This window comes from Schistocerca cancellata, chromosome 7, assembly GCF_023864275.1.
Source record: "Schistocerca cancellata isolate TAMUIC-IGC-003103 chromosome 7, iqSchCanc2.1, whole genome shotgun sequence".
Taxonomy (NCBI): Eukaryota; Metazoa; Arthropoda; class Insecta; order Orthoptera; family Acrididae; genus Schistocerca; species Schistocerca cancellata.
In genome coordinates, this window is record NC_064632.1 from 44,540,111 (window position 1) to 44,558,464 (window position 18,354).

The window sequence follows — 18,354 nt, forward strand, 5'->3', positions numbered from 1 at the left end:
AGAATGAAGAGGTTCTGGGAGAAGAGGAAAATGCAGTCCACGAAGGGGCTACCCGTGGTCCTACAGAGGCCGTAACGCAACAAGAAGAAGAAGAAGAAGAAGAAGAAGAAGAAGAAGATAGGAAACAATTATGGGCAGCAGAGTTTCGATTTGTTGGTCTTAGATCCACTTGGTCTAGTTACGTGAGTTACAATAGCACAATGTCTTCTCCGAAAGCGATAGATGTTCCACAACTTCCTTTGCTTCTTTCCAGTCAACTGAAGAAAAATGTTAGGTATACAACACTTAGTCCAGTGAAGAATAATTTCTTTCACTGGAACGTCAAGTTTCAAATCGAAGATACTTACTGTCAACATCTCACAGAGATGCGGTGTCTTTTAACAAGTGTTTCCGGTATAATAACCATTTGTGTATTCCATCTTTCTCCCGCTTTAATGTTACGAAACCGAAAACAGATGCCTGTCTGCTTTCAGAATGAAGGGAAACTGGTTGCTGCGAAACGAGGCGCTCCAGTCTCTCCGCTCCCTTATTTTAATCTTTCGAATATTTTCTGTGAAGCGGCTTGATGTTAACCGTGCAGGTTAGAAAGTTGACTAGCCTAAATCTCGTTTCATCAGAGACTTCTATCAGAGAGTCTTTCCTAAATGGATAGCCCACGTTGGGTCAGTTTTCTAGAGCAGTCTTCATTAAGTTCTCGTATGCCCATTTCATTCTTCGCAGTCTGTGGGTTCCTTATATAATATTCTTCTCGGATGTGCAGCGGATAATAACGTCAACTTGACGCAATTTCCGCGGTCCAACTGGCCGCCATCTTCAGGCGAGAGTGCTGGTACACGATCTCGCCGGAACTTCCTTATATAGTATTCTGAGGACAACATCCTCGTGAATAGTCTCCACCCGGACGTCTGAATGGAGGACTACTTTACCTCCGAAATATTTAACTCAACAGACTGCCATTAAAACATACTGTATTCATGTCGTTGCCTTCAGCCGACCGCAGTACCACCTCGTGGTTACTGTTACGAGGCTCGACCAATCCATCATCCAGACTGTTGCTGGTGCAACTACCGTAAATCCTGTTGCCCAGCACCATGAAACGTAGATTTTTGTGGATTCTCTCTTATGTCTCCAGAATTTCTATCTGGAACGGAGAGCGCACGCACACAGTTTAGAAACTCCGCAAATAAACAATTTTTTCAGCCTTCAGTTGCAAGGTATTTTTTTTTAAATTGTTTATTTGCTGTACATTTCACAGTTGCTGACATGCTGCAATATGTTAAAGTTTAGAAACTCCCTAGAAGATTCCAAATTTGTGCTGCGCCAGGAACTTTACCTTTCGCACGCAGTACTCTTAGCAACTAAGTCAATTAGTACTGACTCACGGCCGGCCCTCAGAGGTTTTTCCGGTAGTGTACATATTTTATGCTTGTAAGCTGTATGTATAACCGTATTGAATCCACTCTAAAACGAAAAAAAGGCACCGCGAAGGAACTATCCGAATGGGACGAAAATCGGTTGATGTGATGTACATGTACCGTACAGTCAGGTTTGTATCCCACAGGTGCAGACACCTCTTCGCTGTTCATAGGGGCCAGTTCGAAAAGGGACTCATCAGGGAAGATAAATGTACTCTGTTCAGTTAGTAAATTAGATTACAGGCCGGAGGCGTGTCTGGAGACGTCCTGGACAGTGGTTGGGTAGCAAACTGTCGCCCGCCACACTGCTCGACAACCAGGAGTGATAAATCAGGGATGTTACTCGTCGCAATCTTATAAAACAGCGTTACGTGAACGGTATTCTACGCCACGTTTTGTTGCCCTTCGTGGCAAGCCATCCTTGGCTTACATTGCAGCAAGATAATACCCGCCCACACACGACAATAGTTTCTGCTCTTTGTCTTCGTGCTTGCTAGACCCTACCTTGACCAGAAAGGTCGCCGGATCTCCACCCAGTTGAGCAAGTTTGGAGCATTATGGGAAGGAACTTCCAACCATCTCGTGATTTTGGCGGTCTAACGTGTCAGCTGGACACCATCTGGCACGATATTCCTCAGGAATGAATCAACAGGTCTATCACTCAACACCAAGACGAATAACTAACTGCGTAAGGGTCAGACAGAAGTGGACCAAGGCGTTATTGACTTCCTAAATTAGTGAAGCTCTTTCTCTTGACTAAATCATCCAATTTTTCTGAAGCTGTCGTAATTTGTTCGATTTGCACATATACATCACCTCTACCGATTTCCGTCCCATTTCGATAATTCCTTCGCGGTACGTCTTTTTTTCACTTTTCTTTTTTCTTAGAGTGTACTTATTGCGTACCGAACAGAATTTTGATTCTTTAGTAAATAAAAATCTTTAAGCTTACGAAACAATTCTTACTGCGTCAGTCCATATTACAAACGCTTTTAGGCAGACTGATCCTATCTACATCTGCGTTACAGTTACGTGTAGATTCATCTGCGATATTACGAAGGTTATTTTCTGTGTGCACCAAAGAGCTTATGCACCGAAATGTAACTCTGTACAGAAAGATTCAATTACAATACTGGCCATTAAAACTGCTACACCAAGAAGAAATGCAGATGATAAACGGGTATTCATTGGACAAATATAATATACTAGAACTGACATGTGATTACATTTTCAAGAAATTTGGGTGCATAGATCCTGAGAAATCAGTACCCAGAACAACCACCTCTGGCCGTAATAACGGCCTTGATACTCCTGGGCATTGAGTCAAACAGAGCTTGGATGGCGTGTACAGGTACAGCTGCCCATGCAGTTTCAACACGATACCACAGTTCATCAAGAGTAGTGACTGTTGTGACGAGCCAGTTGCTCGGCCACCACTGACCAGACGTTTTCAGTTGGTGAGAGATCTGGAGAATGTGCTGGCCAGGGCAACAGTCGAACATTTTCTGTATCCAGAAAGGCCCGTACAGGACCTGCAACATGCGGTCGTGCATTATCCTGCTGAAATGTAGGGTTTCGCAGGGATCGAATGAAGGGTAGAGCCACGGGTCGTAACACATCTGAAATGTAACGTCCACTGTTCAAAGTGCCGTCAGTGCGAACAAGAGGTGACCGAGACGTGTAACCAATGGCACCCCATACCACCACGCCGGGTGATACACCAGTATGGCGATGACGAATACACGCTTCCAATGTGTGTTCACCGCGATGTCGCCAAACACGGATGCGACCATCATGATGCTGTAAACAGAACCTGGATTCATCCAAAAAATAACGTTTTGCCATTCGTGCACCCGGGTTAGTCGCTCCTGTCTGAGATGCAGCGTCAAGGGTAACCGCAGCCATGATCTCCGAGCTGATAGTCCATGTTGCTGCAAACGTCATCGAACTGTTGGTGCAGATGGTTGTTGTCTTGCAAACGTCCCCATCTGTTGACTCAGGGATCGAGACGCGGATGCACGATCCGTTACAGCCATGCGGATGAGATGCCTGTCATCTCGACTGCTAGTGATACGAGGCCGTTGGGATCCAGCACGGCGTTCCGTATTACCCTCCTGAACCCACCGATTCCATATTCTGCTAACAGTCATTGGATCTCGACCAACGCGAGCATCAGTGTCGCGATACGATAAACCGAAATAGCGGTAGGCTACAATCCGAGCTTTATCAAAGTCGGAAACGTGACGGTACGCATTTCTCCTCCTTACACGGGGCATCACAACAACGTTTCCCCAGGCAACGCCGGTAAACTGCTGTTTGGGTATGTGAAATCGATTGGAAACTTTCCTCATGCCAGCACGTTGTAGGTGTCGCCACCGGCGCCAACCTTGTGTGAATGCTCTGAAAAGCTAATCATTTGAATATCACAGCATCTTCTTCCTGTCGGTTAAATTTCACGTCTGTAGCACGTCATCTTCGTGGTGTACCAATTTTAATGGCCAGTAGTGTATTTCATTGTACATCTTGATATTTTTGGAAATTTGTGGTAAGGTCTTATGGGACCAAAGTTTTGAGGTAATCGGTTCCTAAGCTTACCCACTACTTAAGTTAACTTTAACTAACTTAAGCTAAGGACAACACACACACCCATGCCCGAGGGAGGATTCGAACCTGCGACCGTAGTGGTCACGCGGTTCCAGACTGAAGCGCCTAGAACCGCACGGCCACACTGGACGGCTTCCAGTTAGTTGTATGAGGCAATCTCGATGTTCTAAGTGACTTTATGCGTCACTACTTCCAAGTTCAGCATATATTACAGCTTGAGTGAAGCATCACGACGCTAATAGTCTGCCGGCCGCGGTGGCCGTGCGGTTCTGGCGCTGCAGTCCGGAACCGCGGGACTGCTACGGTCGCAGGTTCGAATCCTGCCTCGGGCATGGGTGTGAGTGATGTCCTTAGGTTAGTTAGGTTTAAGTAGTTCTAAGTTCTAGGGGACTTATGACCTAAGATGTTGAGTCCCATAGTGCTCAGAGCCATTTGAACCATTTTTGAAGCTAATAGTCTTTCCAGTATTTTTAACGCATAGGGCCTACACGCGCTTTCACTCAGTCTTAAACAGTTACTTGGTCTATGCTGCCTTTCGTCAGCGCCTTCAAAGTTTCCAACAAAAGACTTTTGATATTCCCAGCACTTGCCCGCGAAAGGCAAAGGTCCCGAATTCGAGTCTCGGTCCGGCACGCAGTCTTAATCTGCCAGAAAGTTTCATATCAGCGCACACTCCGCTGCAGAGTGAAAATATCATTCTGGAAACATGCCCTAAGCTGTGGCTAAGTCATGTCTCCGCAATATCCTTTCTTCCAGGAGTGCTAGTTCTGCAAGGTTCGGAGAAGACCTTCTGTGAAGTTTGGAAGGTAGCAGACGATGTACTGGCGGAATTGAAGCTGTGAGGACGGGTTGTGAGTCGCGCTTGGATAGCTCAGTTGACGCCGGCACGGTAGCTCAGCGTGTTCGGTCAAAGGGCTGCATGCTCTCTGTATTTAAAAAAAAAAAAAAAAAAAAAAAAAAAAAACTGAATCAAGGAATCAACGATCAACTTAAACTGATGTGTTGTGGCGTCCGCCCAGACCAAACGGAACGTACTATATCGAACAAAATGAAAAAAGAAAAAAAAAGTTGCTAGAGCATGTGCCCGCGAAAGACAAAGGTCCCGAGTTCGAGTCTTGGTCCGGCACACAGTTTTAATCTGCCAGGAAGTTTCACTTTTGATATTTCTTCCCGATAGTTTTTGTTTGATTATGTTACAAATCAGTTACATCGGACTTACGTCACATTAGTAATAGTAGAACAGAAAACTTCTTTAAAAATCCTGTCCATGCCGTACACAGCAACTCATTTTAGACATTTTAAGCTAGACTACAGTTTTATATTTCTCGGCAATTGCGTGAAATAAGTGCGAGATCTGTAGTGTTACACGCAACGCTCTAGGGAACTTCTTGTAACTCATCGTAGCCTCAACAGAGGAGGAGGAGATTAGTGTTTAACGTCCCGTCGACAACGAGGTCATTAGAGACGGAGCGCAAGCTCGGGTTAGGGAAGGATGGGGAAGGAAATCGGCCGTGCCCTTTCAATGGGACCATCCCGGCATTTGCCTGAAGCGATTTAGGGAAATCACGGAAAACCTAAATCAGGATGGCCGGAGACGGGATTGAACCGTCGTCCTCCCGAATGCGAGTCCAGTGTGCTAACCACTGCGCCACCTCGCTCGGTCTCGTAGCCTCAACAGAGTTCAAAAAACAAACAATGCAGACAGAGACCAAGACAGGGGTGAACGTACCGTCGACAATAAGGTCGTTAGAGACGGAGTACAAACTCGAATTTAAATGGATGGTGAAGGAAATCAAAGCAGGTACTGTAAAGTTAGTCTATGTAACGTTGCACTTAATACGGAAATGTGCTGTGTTTTTGTTAGCTCACTACACGAAGCTATCCTCATGCTGCTAATTTGCTTCTAGAAGCGATTATGGCATGGTAAGTGAGACACACGCAAGAAGAAAAAGAAGTAAATCAACAAAAAAAAATATAATCATGTGCAGGAAACGAAAGTTACATCCCTGTAGAGACAGTCATGAAGAAGGAAAAGCCTTTTTTCAAAATTTTCCCCTTTCAAAACTGACGTCTGCATACTGAGATAATTACATGTAACGAATACAACGTTTAGCACTCCGGACGGGCAGTGTATTGAAAAACGTATCATAACTAGACAAACCTGTTTTCGCATTGGTTCGCTAGAGCCACTTTGTTCCTCGTCAGTGTCTTGCTCGGTTTTCTCTTCTCGTCCCCCTCTCTAACTGCATCTTGCTGATATTTGCATTCTCTTCCTTTAGCGGCGTAGCCATTCTTGTACCCAGTAAAGCGTTAACTATAAATTACATGTTCGTTTTTGTACTGGCGCTGCACAGTTCTGTTTTACGGCAATACAATAACACGTCGTGAAAACAAAAAAAACCATATTTCGCAGAAGAGAGCTATAGAATTTCTTGCAGGAGCAAAAAGCGGGCTTAGAGAGAGAACACAACGGTAGATTTTCTTCCTACGCTTTAATATTCATCTCGTCAGAGTAAACTTCGTTTGCTGATGCTGTTAAATAAATCAGTAAGCAAACAGCGTAGTTCACATTTACATCTGTCACTGTCCCGAAGGCGATGCTGTAAGAAAGAAACTCGGTACTGTTTTTTCTTGCGAACGGAAGCGCGCGCGAGTTTCAAGATGTATTTTGTTACAGTATGGCGGGTTTTATTGATTAATTAAACACAAACGTAGAGAAATGTTCATAGTTTAACGACTCAACTACTGCGAGATACTTTGAGACGCAGGAAGGTGGACGATGAAAATCGGCCGAGACTTTTTCAAACTAGTTTTTTTAAGATAATCACGAATAGTCTGAATCAGGATGGCCGGACAGGAATTTGAACACAGTTCTTACTGAATTCAAGTCGACTTCCTTAATTACTGCTTCGGTTCGTCTGATAAAAAAACAGCGGACAGAACACATATTCAAGTAGTTCCGTAGTGTTGTAGAGGCTATGGGCGCGTTGATAAATTGTTAACGCAAAATCCTCACCTACGAGAACCAAGCAGAAACAGATCGAGTGGGACTGGTTGATTCATCTGTTTTGTTGTCTACATGATTTTTTAAAAAAAAAGTACCAGCCTTCTTCTTGAATGCTCTCCTTACTGCGTTTGAGTCAGTTCTCGAGGCGAATTCCTTTGGAGCTGCCTTGCATTTGCAGAGCACTGCTTCATAATTCTCGAACCCGATGGCCACAAAGCTTACCTTAGCAACGGAAATAGAAAGTAGTTAAGTGGAAGAAGCTCATGGTAATACGACTCAGTTCACAAACAATATTGAATTTTACCAAATATTTCACGAAACGATTCGCGGCGTTAAAAAGTAAGTTGTCACAACAAAAAATCTCTCATCTCGACGTTGTCCCGGTTTCTTCTTCTTGTGGTTTTTAACCAATGTCCTGTAGTATGTTTACGTAACTATGATGTGGAAAAAGGGGGAAAAATGGCTCTGAGCGCTATGGGACCTAACATCTGAGGTCATCAGTCCCCTAGAACTTAAAACTACTTAAACCTAACTAACCTAAGGACATCACAGACATCCATGTTCGAGGCAGGATTCGAACATGCGATCGTAGCGGTCGCGTGGTTCCAGACTGAAGCGCCTAGAACCGCTCGGCCCCACCGGCCGGCTTGGAAAAAGGAGATTCAGTGATAGTAAATCAATTACTTTTATTATTACCGTTGCCAGAATTTCCGTCAGTATAAATGTCAATCGACAGGCGATCTCGGTAGATTCCGTGTTCCTAAATTTTCAGAAGACTTTTGACAGAGTTCAAGCTTCTAATCAAGCTGCGTACCCGAAGAGAATCATCTTAGTTTTGCGGCTGGATTCGTGATTTCCTCTCAGAAAAGGCACATTTCGTAGTAACTGACGGAAAGCCATCCAGTGAAACAAAAGTTATTCGGACACCCGGGGTTCTCCAAGGTAGTGTTATAGGCCCTCCACTGTTCTTAATATATGGAAACGGTTTAGGATAGAAATTTCAGCAGTCCGCTTAGACTGTTTGCAAATGATGCTGTCATTTACAGTCTATTAAAGTCATCAGAATATAAAAAAAGATTGCAAAATGGTTGAGGCAAAATTCCGGTACCGGTATGGTGCGGAAAGTGGCAATTGACCCAAAATAATACGCAGTGTGAAGACCTCCTCATGAGCGCTAAAAAAAAGAATTCACAAAATTTCCGTTACACGATAAATCACAAAAATCTGACGGTTGTCGATGCAACTAAATACCTAGGGATTAGATCTACGAATAACTTAAACTGGAATCATCACACAGAAAATGATGTGGGTAAGACGAACCAAATAGTAAGTACTGCGTTTTAAACTCAAGAGCCAAAGAAACTGGTATACCTGCCTAATATCGTGTAGGGCCCCCGCGAGCACGCAGAAGTGCCGTAACACGACGTGGCACGGACTCGACTAATGTCTGAAGTAGTGCTGGAGGGAACTGACACCATGGATCCTGCAGGGCTGTCCATAAATTCATAAGAGTACGACGAGGCGGAGATCTCTTCTCAACAGTACGTTGCAAGACATCACAGATATGCTCAATAATGTTCATGTCTGGGAAGTCTGGTGGCCAGCAGAAGTGTTTAAACTCCAAAGAGTCTTCCTGGTGCCGCCCTGTAGCAATTCCGGACGTGTGGAGTGTCGCATTGTCCTGCTGGAATAGCCCAAGTCCTTCGGAATTCACAATGGACATGAACTGATGCAGGCGATCAGATAGGATGTGGCACCCGTTAGAGTCGTATCTAGACGCATCAGTGGTCCCATATCGCTCCAGCTGCACGCACCCCACACCATTACAGAGCCTCAACTAGCTTGAACAGTCCCCTCTGACACTACCCGTACACATCCATCCGCGCGATAGAATTTCAAACGAGACCCGTCCGAGCAGGCTACTCGTTTCCAGTCATCAACAGTCCAATATCGGTGTTGACGGGCCCAGGCGAGGCGTAAAGCTTAGTGTACTGTAGTCATCAAGGATACAAGAGTAGGCCTTCGGCTCCGAAAGCCCAAATCGATGATGTTTCTCTGAATGTTTTGCACGCTAACACTTGTTGATGGCCTAGCACCGAAAACTGCGGCAAATTGTGGAAGGGTTGCACTTGCCACGTTGAACAATTCTCTTCAGTCCCCGTTGGTCCCGTTCTTGTAGGATCTTTTGCCGGCCACAGTTATGTCGGAGATTTGAGTTTTTACCGGATTCCTGATATTCACGGTATGCTCGTCAAACGGTCGAAAGGGAAAATCCCCACTTCACCGCTACCTCGGAGATCCTGTTTCCCAGCCGGCCGCGGTGGTCTAGCGGTTCTGGCGCTGCAGTCCGGAACCGCGGGACTGCTACGGTCGCAGGTTCGAATCCTGCCTCGGGCATGGGTGTGTGTGATGTCCTTAGGTTAGTTAGGTTTAAGTAGTTCTAAGTTCTAGGGGACTTATGACCTAAGATGTTGAATCCCATAGTGCTCAGAGCCATTTGAACCATTCTTGTCCGCCGCTCGTGGTCTCGCGGTAGCGTTCTCGCTTCCCGAGCACGGGGTCCCGGGTTCGATTCCCGGCGGGGTCAGGGATTTTCACCTGCCTCGAGATGACTGGGTGTTTGTGTTGTTCTTATCATTTCATCATCATCCAGGAAAGTGGCGAAATTGGACTGAGCAAAGGTTGGGAAATTGTACGGGCGCTGATAACCACGCAGTAGAGCGCCCCACAAACCAAACATCATCATCATCATCATCATCATCATCCTGTTTCCCATCACTCGTACGCCGACTATAACACAACGTTCAAACTCACTTAAATCTCGATAACTTGCCTTTGTAGCAGCAGTAACCTATCTAACAACTGTGCCAGACACTTTTTGTCTCATACAGGCGTTGCCAACAGCAGCGCCGTATTCTGCCTGTTTACATGTCTCTGTATTTGAATACGCATGCCTATATCAGTTTCTTTGGCGCTTCAGTGTATTTGAAGAATACTTAAAAGACGCAATAAGTTTACTAGATTGCCTATATGAGCACTACGCTTGTCCATCCTCTTGCGGAGTATCACTGTGCGGCAGGGGAATCTTACCAGGTGGGATTAACGGAGGACACCGAAGAAGTTCAAAGAAGGGCAGCTCTGTTTGTATGGGGAAGAAGTTATCAGGGATACGACAAGCAATCTGGGGTGCCAGTTATTACAGCAAAGGGGTGTTTCGTTGTAGCGACATCTTTTCACTGCTCTTCAGTCACCAACTTTCTTCTTCGAATGCGAAAATATTTTGTTTATTCCCATCTACCTAGGGAGAAATGACCATCGCGCTAAAATAAGAGAAATCAGAGCTTGCAAAGAAGGATTTAGGTGTTAATTTTTCCCATGTGCTCTCAGAGAGTGGAACTGTACAGAAATAGACTAAAAGTTGTCGTATGAACCGTATGCCAAACATTGAAGTGTGAATCGCAGAGTAGTCATACAGATGTAGATGAAACTTTAGACTTTGACACTGCGACCCTGACTTTTTATCCCCAAGTACATGATTCAGCCATAAATCACCACCACTGGTGATTTATTTAAACTAAGCTCTGAATTAATTGAGGACGATGAGTAGGCGTGTTGTCGTGGTGAAGGTACCCACTGCCCACAGTCCGGCGATTGCGTCTCACTCCTTCATGAAGACACTGCAGAACCTCATGGTAGTATTCCTTATTGACATTAGTACCTTTTGGGGCGTACTTGTGATGGACCATGCGATTAGAGTTAAAAAAGACAGTCAGCATGACTTTCACACTGCTGTCAGACATGCCCCGCTTCTGACTCTCAGGGATGATAGATGCTTCCATTGTCATAACTGGAGCTCTGTTTCTGGGTCATAGCCATAAACACAGGTCCCATCACCAGTGATCACTGTGTTAATAGAGTTGCGATTACTGTTCACAGTATCCAACATTTTCTCTGCCATTTCCGAACAAAATTGCTTCCGTTCAGTTGTTAGCAACTTTGGCACAGATTTTGCTGAGAACTTCCTGAGACCTAGATGTTCCGTTAAAATGGGATGAACAATATAAAACAATATAAAATAAGGTCGGATACTCTGAACAACCCTTGTATGAATGCCTGCATCGTCTTGGCACACACTACACGCTATTGTGACAAAGCTCATGGCTGTTGGAAAAGGTGTAAGTCTCCAGGTTGCAATAGTTGCGCGGAGATAAATAGGTTTGCACAGGATAAACTTGCGTGAGGAGCTACATGAAACCAATCTTAAGACCAAACAACACAACGTACGATTTTTGTCGTAGACCAAGAGGCCCACACGTTCCCTTGTCATCAACGGACTAATCTTCACCCATTATCATTGCTGTTGCAGCACGTAAAAGTAGTTCTGCAGCTACCTAATCTGAGCCTTGGTAGATTTGATTCCAACTGAATGTATTAAATGAGTCAGACAGTCCCGCATGGGTTGGGGTCACACATGGGTTTCGAAAAAGACGATCGTGTGAAACCCAGCTCGCGCTATTCGTCCACGAGACTCAGAGGGCCATAGACACGGGTTCCCACGTAAACGCCGTGTTTCTTGACTTCCGCAAGACGTTCGATACAGTTCCCCACAGTCGTTTAATGAACAAAGTAAGGGCATATGGACTATCAGACCAATTGTGTGATTGGATTGAGGAGTTCCTAGATAACAGGACGCAGCATGTTATTCTCAATGGAGAGAAGTCTTGAAGTAAGAGTGATTTCAGGTGTGCCGCAGGGGAGTGTCGTACGACCGTTGCTATTCACAATATACATAAATGACCTTGTGGATGACATCGGAAGTTCACTGAGGCTTTTTGCGGATGATGCTGTGGTATATCGAGAGGTTGTAACAATGGAAAATTGTACTGAAATGCAGGAGGATCTGCAGTGAATTGACGCATGGTGCAGGGAATGGCAATTAAATCTCAATGCGGACAAGTGTAATGTGCTGCGAATACATAGAAAGAGAGATCCCTTATCATTTAGCTACAATATAGCAGGTCAGCAACTGGAAGCAGTTAATTCCATAAATTATCTGGGAGTAGGCATTAGGAGTGATTTAAAATGGAGTGATCATGTAAAGATGATCGTCAGTAAAGCAGATAGCAGACTGAGACTCAATGGAAGAATCCTAAAGAAATGCAATCCGAAAAACAAACGCAGTAGGTTACAGTACGCTTGTTCGCCCACTGCTTGAATACTGGTCAGCAGTGTGGTATCCGTACCAGATAGGGTTGATAGAAGAGAGAGAGAGAACATCCAACGGAGAGCAGCACACTTCGTTACAGGACGATTTAGTAATTGCGAAAGCTTTATGGAGATGATAGGTAAACTCCAGTGGAAGACTCTGCAGGAGAGACGCTCAGTAGCTCAGTACGGGCTTTTGTCGAAGTTTCGAGAACATACCTTCACCGAGGAGTCAAGCAGTATATTGCTCCCTCCTACGTATATCTCACAAAGAGACCATGAGGATAAAATCAGAGAGATTAGAGCCCACACAGAGGCATACCGACAATCCTTCTTTCCACGAACAATACGAGACTGGAATCGAAGGGAGAATCGATAGAGGTACTCGAGATACCCTCCGCCACACACCATCAGGTGGCTTGCAGAGTATGGATGTAGATGTAGATGTAGATTACACAGGAATGCTGCAGCTGTGCTTCTTTTTGCAGGAGAGGCGATCCACTTGGCGCGGGACTTTGGCTACGTCTGCGAGACTGAGTTCCCCGCACGGCAGGTGGCGGAGTACCTGAGCCGGCAACACACAGACCCCAGCGAGTCGTACCGCCGCAAGGAGCTCATACATGCCACCAAGTAAGTTCCTTCGTGGCTCAGTAGTTGGTGAAAACTTCACACTGCTTGGCCATCAGTAGGGGATTCTGTATCCTCAGTGCAGGCAAACTCATTTTCAGGCTGCAGTAAACTATTGGTAAAGTGACGAAATTAACTTACTTTGTGAAGCAGTCTTTATAATGTATGGTGTATATCCACTTGCATTACAAATGTGGTGGGAAGTAAACCGCTAAATATACCTCTTAATTTAAACTTTTTCTGGACTAGCCATCTAAGCAGTAGCCCAGTGCAATCTGTTCCAGTGTGGAATGTTGTGCAATTTCTAGAACTGGTAGCAATGAAATACTGGTAATAATGAACTACGATGTGTGTTGTGAAATATCCTTTATTTTGAAAACACATAAAAAGGATAAAATAAGTAAGATACTCTTTCAATTGAATTTGCCTGATAATACATTTCAACTACTTGGCTTGGACATTCTTTTGGAATATAAATATGTGACCTAGGATCTCAATAGCTGATTATCCTCCTTTTTAGAGTCCAATGCTTAGCTGAAAAATACTATGACTTTTAACTCCTAGGTTGGTTTATAAGATCATACCATTTTTGTTTTGCATGTTGGTATTCCGGTTGCTATGGATTTATTTACTAATTGTCACTTTTTATTAGTAGTTTGCTGTTGTAGTTTGATCTTACACATTGTCATTCTGTTATCAAGAGATAGTGAGTGGAGCTGTGGGTGCTATAAAATACAGTGCCAAGTGGAGAACAGACACATTCTCCTGTTTGTATTCAATATGGGGGTCGGAGGTGGCCAGAAACATTTGCACCGTGTGTGGGGATAATGCCATTCAACAGAGCACAGCGTGAAAATTGGTTTTCTAGTTTTAAGGAGGATCACTATGACATGTTATTCTCCACATTCAGGAAGACCTTCAGTGTTTGATGAAGATTGTTTAAATGCATTAATCCACAATGATCCACAGTTGTGTACTCGAATACTGGCAAATGTGGTGAACTGTGATCATTTCACCATCTTGCAGCATTTGCGTGCAATGGGGAAGGTTAAAAAATCGGGTATATGGGTACAGCACGCTCTATGACAAAATCACAAAAATCTGCCATCTGTGCATCTCTGCTTGCCCATTACCAACTGTCTCATGAACAATACCAACGATACCTATCCTCTATCGCTACTGGTGATGTGAAATGGTGTATTTATCCCAACATAAGGAAAAGAAAGTACTGGATGGGCCAGAACAAACCAGCAACACCCCGTAAAGAGACATGCGTACATCCACAAGAGCTAATGTTACACATTTGGTGGAACAGCAACGGTGTGGTGCACTACAAACTGTTTCCCTGAGGAGTAAAAAAATTAAGAACTGAGATGTCTTGCTGATGTAATCCAAGAACAATGACCGGGAAGACTGACTGAAGTGATGTTACTCCACAATAATGCCCACCCACATTCTACGAGACTGATAAAAACCACTGTAAAGGAGGTGGGTTGGGAAGTAATTCCACAACCACCTTATTCACCTGACCTTCTGCCCTCAGATTTTCACACCTTTTCCACTCTCTATCAAACAACCTTCAAGGAACTTCTTTTCAGGAAGAAAATGTGTTCCAAACATGGCTCAATGAGTTCTCTGGCTCGAAGCCATGTGATTTCTCCGGTTGTGGAATCAAAAAGTGATGCTAACATTGCAGTAAATAGTGGAGGAGAAATATTATTGATGACTAAAGTCTCTGTTTTGTGTTTCCATTGTCTTCATTAAACTTATAGAAAAACTCTACAAACTTACACTATCACGTCACTGGAAATAAAACTGCATTCAAGTTCTGAACCTATATCTATCTGTTATAATTGTAGATGCTCAGCAGTCAAATGTACTGTTTTTGTAATTGGTACAGTCCACTTTTGCTTACCTTAAGTGAAGAGAGAATGTTATTCAATAATGTACTAATGAGGAAATTTCACAGATGTACGCTAAGACCTATAGCCAGCCACAGCAACGCACAATTAACTAAAAACTTCATAAATCCAGTCCTTTTTTTAATACCTTTTCTTAATAGATAATTTAGTCGTAAAGGAGGCCACTCGCCAAATACCAGAGGCATTGAATTGTTGACAGGTGCACATAAAAGGGAAAGAAAACTTGCTAGCTTCTAGAATAAATCCTTTGTCAACTACACACACTCGTGCCCCTAAATTGTACCAGCGTGATGTAGGAGCACAGGTAGGTGTGTGAGTGTGGGGGGCGGAGGGGGGGGGGGCATGTGGTGTGCGAGCATGCACTTTTTTTGTGTCTGTGTACTCTAGTTTGACAAAGGATTTATTCCAAAAGATAACAAATTTTCTTTATCTCTCGTGACTGCCTCTCAACAACTCAATGCTCTGCTATTTGGTGAATGGTCTCATTTACTCCTAAGTTACTTATATTCTATCAGAACTTGTTTAAGATGTTGACTAGAAAACAGCACTTCAGTCATAATATTTTTCATTTAGAATTTAAAACATTGCGACATGCTAGTTCATAATTACTCATGTTTACTCTTTGTTGATTTGCAGGCAGATCACCAAAGAGCTTATGGACCTGCTGAACCAGGACCGTTCACCACTGTGCAATACCCGACCACAACATATCTTGGATCCCAGTATCCAACGTCACCTGACACACTTCTCGCTTATATCTCATGGATTTGGCAGTCCAGCGATTGTTGCTGCCCTCACCGCTATACAGGTATGTTATTTCTAAATGTTATTACATTGGGGCAATTATAAAGGATTCAGTTTGAATTAGGATGCTTTTACCCCAGTAACTGAAACTAAGGACAAACTTACCTTTCATGCTTCTATGTTAAATGAGATGGCATATGCATTGTCGTGTGAGTAACAAAAAGAATCTTTTTGTAATACTAAGTGAGAATGACAAGACACCTAATAATTTAAATGGCTTACTTTATACAAAAATAGCCAACAATGACATGAACAGGGGAACTTCCCAGTCAGATACAATTTTTGTGTAATGGGGGTAATACAGTTCTCTCCTCTTTTTCCCAATCAAACATATGAAGTAACTGCAGAAACTGTTTACTTAGCTGCTGAATCATGTAAACATTCTATTTCATCACTGTATCTACACAGAAATATGTCACAACATAGTATAGCTGGGGCCCACAGTTGAGAGGTGAGCATGAAATTGGGATTGTCCCAAAGCTCATTCAAACAAAAAGTAAAATAATGATTTATAGAGAAATGAGCATTACACCTAATCAGCACCAAGAAAAATTGGTATACTATATGCTGAAGCCAGTTGCAAAATATTTTTTTTTCTGGTCAAGATTAATGAGACTATTTGATTTCATGAAGTTACAACAATACAGTTTCTAGCTGTCAGTTTCATGGACGTGTAGATATAGATCAATGTGTGCCAGTCTTGCTTAGATCCTACAACTAAGTCAAGATCCCGAGACGTAAATTGGCAGTCACTGTGACAGGATAACAAATTTTCAGTAACAAGCATTATTTTACAGAACAAGTCCGAGGATATTTACCACAACAATGTATATACAGACATAATATTTAAATTATTTTTCCTTTGTTGAACATTCAAAACTGACATCTTTTTATTTTTTACAGAATTTTTTGACTGAGTCATTAAAGCATCTGGAGAAGATGTACCCATCAACCAACAATAATGGTGGATCACACATATCAGTGAGCTCTTCCCAACAACAAGGTGGTGGCATGGATTCAAAGCCGAAGGAACTCAATGATATGAAGAAGTGAGGCTGGCTACGACGGGCTGCGGGAACCACCAATCATTCGTGGCCCTTCAATTGACACTGCGGTCTAGGTCCCTTCCCCGTACTTAATGCAAATCTTTCTTTATTAATTATGTGAAAAGAATGTAAAAAAGAATAAGGTCACAAGAACAGAACTGTTGGACTTTTCATCATTGTGAAGTGGTTACTTGTGGCTATGAACAATTCTAATGGATACTTTCTCGAAAAATGTTGCATTTCATTTTGTGATCATTCTTAGCTGTTAGACAGAGGGTGCCTCAGCTTCACAAACTGGAATAAGTGGCAGCATTTCTACTGGTACTGTAATAATTACCATCAACATTCTGGGGATACATCAATATGACATTCAACATATCAGTGTCATACAGCAGAAAGAAGGTAGCTTCTCATATAATGAGAAATGAAACCTGCTCAAGATTGCAGGCTCCAGGATTTTGGAGTCTCCATTTTGACATAAATTTACAAACAAAAATTAAGAAGCCTTGTTCCTTTCTATGTGTGCTAAAATACAAAATTATTCATTGACATTTTAGCAATAACTTTTGTCCATGCATTGTGAGTCAAGTAATTGCAGCATTTCACTTGGATCTTTGGCTTGTTTTCTGTATAACTAACACTAAATGTGTTGGTAAAGCCTTCTTTGGAATGCTACTTTATTCAAACTTATGCACATTGCTTTTCTTCTCTTGATTGTTGTTAATTAAGAATATAAGAAACAAAAACTGATGTATATCAATATCAGACTCAAATTATGACTGTAATAAGCATATCTCATCTCACAGCTAAACAACACACTCTGTAGGGCAATGCCTGCAGAAAAATAAATGTCTGGTATTTAATTAAATTCATCCTGATTTCATGTGAATACAGAGTTTTGCCAATGATCAGCAATAAGGGTGTTAACTCCATAAAGTGCAGTTTCAGTAAACAACTGAAACTGAATTTAATATTCATTGTGGGGAACAAAGCGGCCTATAAAGTAATTAAGCTGTCTTGTTATTTCTGGTTCAGGTATATACATACATTCCAAATAATGACAAAGAGCTGTATGATCATCTGCAAGCCTAGACATGATACAGAGACTGTAAATGTTAGTATGACACCTTAGTCTAACAAACACCCTCCACAAATATTTCAACGTGCCAAAATTTAGTGCAGATTTTCTGACCTACAATTCATAACTATTTCTAAGATTCTCAATATTGTTGCAACAAATTTTGTATTAGTATTTAAATATGATTTGTTTTTATATAAATAATTAGTTAATAGTTTATGATGTGTGTGTATGCATAGGTGTGAATGTGTAGTGTGTAAAAAAAGTGTAAAAATTGTTTTTCATAATGATGTAACAACACCTGCATGCTGTACAAGAGAATTCTCAAGGTGATACTATTGTTCAGTGAAATTTAAATGTGAATTTATAAATTAAAATGTCTTATAATTTCTAATATGTATTTTTTATGACTCATACCATCTATCTACACTTTTTTTCAGTAGAGTTTTTGTAATAGAGCATGAATATTATCTACCTTTCACTTTCCTGTAATGTGACATAAAATTACCACACAGAAGCATTAATATAACTCCTTACAGTTTCTAAATTAATAAAATAACTATTTTTTTTAAGGAATCACTGTATCTCTTTGGTGAAAGATTTTGTAACAGTTACAGCATTTTACAATCCTAAATGAAAATACATT

At 42.5% G+C, this 18,354-nt stretch overlaps 1 protein-coding gene across 1 annotated transcript in view; it reads left to right on the plus strand.

Moving 5' to 3' along the window:
- Positions 1 to 18,108, plus strand: part of LOC126092636 (transcription factor AP-2-beta) — a 411,315-nt gene extending 393,207 nt beyond the window's left edge. The window contains exons 7-9 of the mRNA XM_049908359.1: positions 12,720 to 12,861; positions 15,417 to 15,588; positions 16,488 to 18,108. Of these exons, the coding sequence (XP_049764316.1) occupies positions 12,720 to 12,861; positions 15,417 to 15,588; positions 16,488 to 16,637 (464 nt within the window). The 3' untranslated portion in view covers positions 16,638 to 18,108. The remainder of the gene's footprint in view (positions 1 to 12,719; positions 12,862 to 15,416; positions 15,589 to 16,487) is intronic.
- The last annotated feature ends 246 nt before the right edge of the window (positions 18,109 to 18,354 follow it).